The 3,805-nt window shown below is 34.9% G+C and overlaps 1 protein-coding gene across 1 annotated transcript; it reads right to left on the reverse strand.

Annotated features, from left to right (window-relative positions):
- Window positions 1-2,230: 2,230 nt before the first annotated feature.
- On the reverse strand, window positions 2,231-3,490 carry LOC110727699. Its single transcript, XM_021907279.1, has one exon. It carries the CDS (start codon window positions 3,488-3,490, stop codon window positions 2,231-2,233), a length of 1,260 nt encoding a protein of 419 aa, XP_021762971.1.
- Window positions 3,491-3,805: the final 315 nt, after the last annotated feature.

Consider the following 3,805-nt stretch of genomic DNA (forward strand, 5'->3'; position numbering starts at 1 on the left):
AAAACATTCTCTTTTGAACACTTGATAGGGATCATGTCAGACCTTTCTAGATCTACGCTAGGTCTCTTTGTTGTTTTTTTTTCCTTGTTAGTATTGTAATTGCGATTTTGTGAGTTTCACTTGTATCTTAAAACTAGCCAATCTAATAAGATAGCATACTCGTGTAGTCTCCCCCTTTATACTACAATTTCTATCTGCAATTCGTTCGCAAAGGGCTTACATCAGAACTCTAAAATTAGTCCTGCTGATGTTCTATTATTGCTTGATTGCCTTCTATGTGATAGTCTGCTCATATCCTTCCTTTGCAAGCTATCAGTACTTAAAAAATTGAAATACTTTATGCATGGTAATTAAGGTGTGTATCAACTCCATAGATTTGTGTCCAAAACAATAAAAAACTTCGTAGATCACTTTTGTAGTAACCCGGTTAGATATTTTCTCAAGCATAACAAAAACTTGGAGGCAATCACATTTTGGCCTAAAAGATGCAGAAAAATAAATCAACCAGCTTGAATAGCAAATTTGGTTTCAGACCGAGGCGGCATTCCAAATTCCAAAGCAGGGTTATTTTACTTGCCACAAGGAATATGTTCATGCCACAAGGAATATGTTCATCTCTGCATAATCCTAAGCGGGCTAAGCCATTATTTTTCTGAAACAGAATCACAGCAGTTGCAGTTGAGCATGCAACATTGCAACTACCTGTGATAAAAATCATAAGATAAACGTCACCTGCTAACAAAGTTCTTTGGTGAATTCAACATAATGAAGCAGAAAAATATACTGACAGTAATATATATAAACCAACTCCCAAATTGTTAGTAACACTAAAGTTACCACTTATCATACATGACTAGAAGATGTCCAAAACTGATCAGTTCAGTTTTTTTTATTGAATCACTTCTAAAGGAACATGAATTTTCTTGAGAACAGACCCATAAAACATTATCTGAAAGCACATGAATGTAGAAACACAATATATGTTAGCTGAAAGATACGAAAGCTCAAATTCCAGCAAGCACAAGAGAGGGAATGGGGAGTATCAGAAATCTGAATTGACAGCAAAACTCAAAACCGTAATACTAATACTACTGTCAGATGAAATCTTCAAACTCATATCAATGAAGGTTTACTTATCATTTCCTCTACTTGCTCGAAATAGATGCCTAATTCTTAGTTTGAGCATAACACTACCTTAAACCATAATTATAATTACATACAATATCTAGGCAATTAGTACATCATTAAAGAAAAGCCAACACCAACCATAACTAATTCTAAGTACTGCCAAATTACAAAAGATAAATAATAGTCAGCTTTTACCTTCATCTAAATTAAGCCTATATAATATCCAGATTAGTATTGTTGCTTATCAAGGAATAATGAGTCTTTTAGAATGTAATACATAGAAAAGAAAACAAAGGATGTAGCTAATTCTCAATTAGCATGTATTATAAAAACTGAGTGTTATGAAATGATGCCTCTTTTGCTGGTGTACACCCTTGCATAATTTCTGATGATGAAAACAAAGGTCATTCTGATGATACAAAGCTGTCTTTTGTTCTTCTGGATCAAAGAACTAGGAGTGGTCCTGGTTCGACCTCAGGGAATGTTACTGCTTGTCAGTACAGCTGCAGGGGATATGTTATCGATAATGTTTCAGAAGATGATGATATTGAGGCTTTCTTTGGTGATCATTTTCACTTCTTTCAATTTTGTAGCTGTATGATGTCTTTTACCGAATTCACAAGTGTATATAGGAGAATATAACAAGCAAGTGGTAATATAGTGTATAATACAGGGTTTGTCTAGCATTTACATGATATTTTACTGCAAATAGGCAGGTGTTATTAGTATTGTTGTAAGGATGTACTCAATTAGCATACACCGAGTTCCTGCCTTTGTTTAAACATCAGTTACATTCGTCTTTGCATAATTTCTGGTTTAATTTCCTTATATTATAAATCAGTGAAAGCAATGTATGTATGCCACTTTTTGTTTGTCTCAAAACATAACTACCTTACCCTCATCGAGATTAAGATTGAGAATGATGAGTAAGGCAAAAAGAATTTAGAGAGGATTTGTTCGTTTATGAAAATCTTCTAGTAAAAAACTAACAACCAAAAGATACAAGTAACATACCAAGTATAATTTAAACTGTCATGTATTATTGAAAAACAAACATCTAATCCTTTGGATTACACAAATTTAAATCAAAACATGAAATGTATCATGAATTAGGAGACTCAACCCAGGTAAATGGTGTATATTTGGCAACATCTGATGAATGATCATTGTAAAAACGACGCTCAAACTTGCTACTTGCTAAATTGTAAACACAATGATCTCTACCATCACGTCCAGGTCCCTTGCACGGACCATGCTCTTGAATATCAACAAAGTAAACACAATTAGACATAAAGCCATTGGCAAGAGAAGGAGATACCTCCACTGAAAAGGAAGAGTTATTTGGACCTATGAAAAATGCTCTATTTCCCAATCTTGACACTTCCTTGACCTTTCCATTATCAACATTCAACTCAAGTAGCTCAAATCTTGTAGTGCATCGCCGTGGTTTATATTTCATCGCAAAATATCGAACCACTTGACCTATAATCAACAATTGGCCTTGAGACTTGACTAGGTAATAGAAGAAAAAATGACCAAGTAAGGTGATCAAGCCCTTATTTGACGGCGACTTGGCTTCTTGCGCACGTCTGATATAAGATAGATTAGTCACGGCTCGAAAATGAGGACTGCCTTGTGCTGTCTCAAATTTCACAATCCAACCATAAATATTTGTGCCATAAAACTCTCCTTGGTAAAAAGTTACACCAAGGCAAACCGAGAACAGAAACTTTTCAATCGAGTCCAGGCTACATGCTTCCAATCCAAAATATGGATCAGGAACATATGGATTTGTTACACGAATCCAACTAGCATCACCATTCCTCCAGTAAACCAGATTCGAAGGAGGCGGACCTGTGCAAAGAGGCTCAGCGAAGGATACAAACACAATGAAATCACTAGTGGTTGAGGGGTTGGCCGATAAGGTGAACTTACAACATTCATCTGCATGATTATAATTATGAATATTTGGAAGCTTTATTATGACATTCGAGTATGGGTTCAAGAGAGATACATGGCCTCTTTCCGATAACACAAGCAACCACCCATACGAAGATAACAACCTTTTTGGGTCACGTCTTATTTTTAAAAAATACTTAGGAAGGTTAACTTGATAAACCATTTTCTTAGATAAGCTGTACAAACGACGCCTTCTTGTTGAGTAGGCGTCTTTTTCATTTTCTGATAGCATCAACCATGGAAGTGTATGCGATTCTTTTACATTAGCTCTCAACTTTGCTGCCTTCGCGGCTAGTCTCCAATGGCGACAAATTTTTTGTAAAGTCTCAAAGTCTTCGTAGAATTCCACATGCTCTACAATTTTAGTCACTATCTCTTTTACCAAGTTACCCCAATCTCTCATCTTTCATTCACACTTCAACGTACTCAAATCTAATAACAATCCAAAAATATATATTTGCAACTTATATAAGTCATTATACATAAAAACATCACAATAAATAAAGGACAAGCACAATATAGTAAGCCAGGGGTGCTAGCACAATAGTCACAAATAGTCAAATACACTAATAAATTATCACTTCACAGCAAATTAAAGCATATGTATTCTTTCATTCAACTCGAAAACTATCAGCACACAAATTTAATCTAATTTTGTAGACCATGATATATGTACCTGGATACAAAGGGTATTTTTAGCTTAAAAAAATATCGAATG

The sequence above is a fragment of the Chenopodium quinoa genome, unplaced genomic scaffold (assembly GCF_001683475.1).
Source record: "Chenopodium quinoa cultivar QQ74 unplaced genomic scaffold, ASM168347v1, whole genome shotgun sequence".
Classification (NCBI taxonomy): domain Eukaryota; kingdom Viridiplantae; phylum Streptophyta; class Magnoliopsida; order Caryophyllales; family Amaranthaceae; genus Chenopodium; species Chenopodium quinoa.

What these genes read in the sequence shown, in the direction of transcription:
- LOC110727699 (XM_021907279.1), bottom strand. Translation starts at nt 3,490, where the DNA reads ATGAGAGATTGGGGTAACTTGGTAAAAGAGATAGTGACTAAAATTGTA.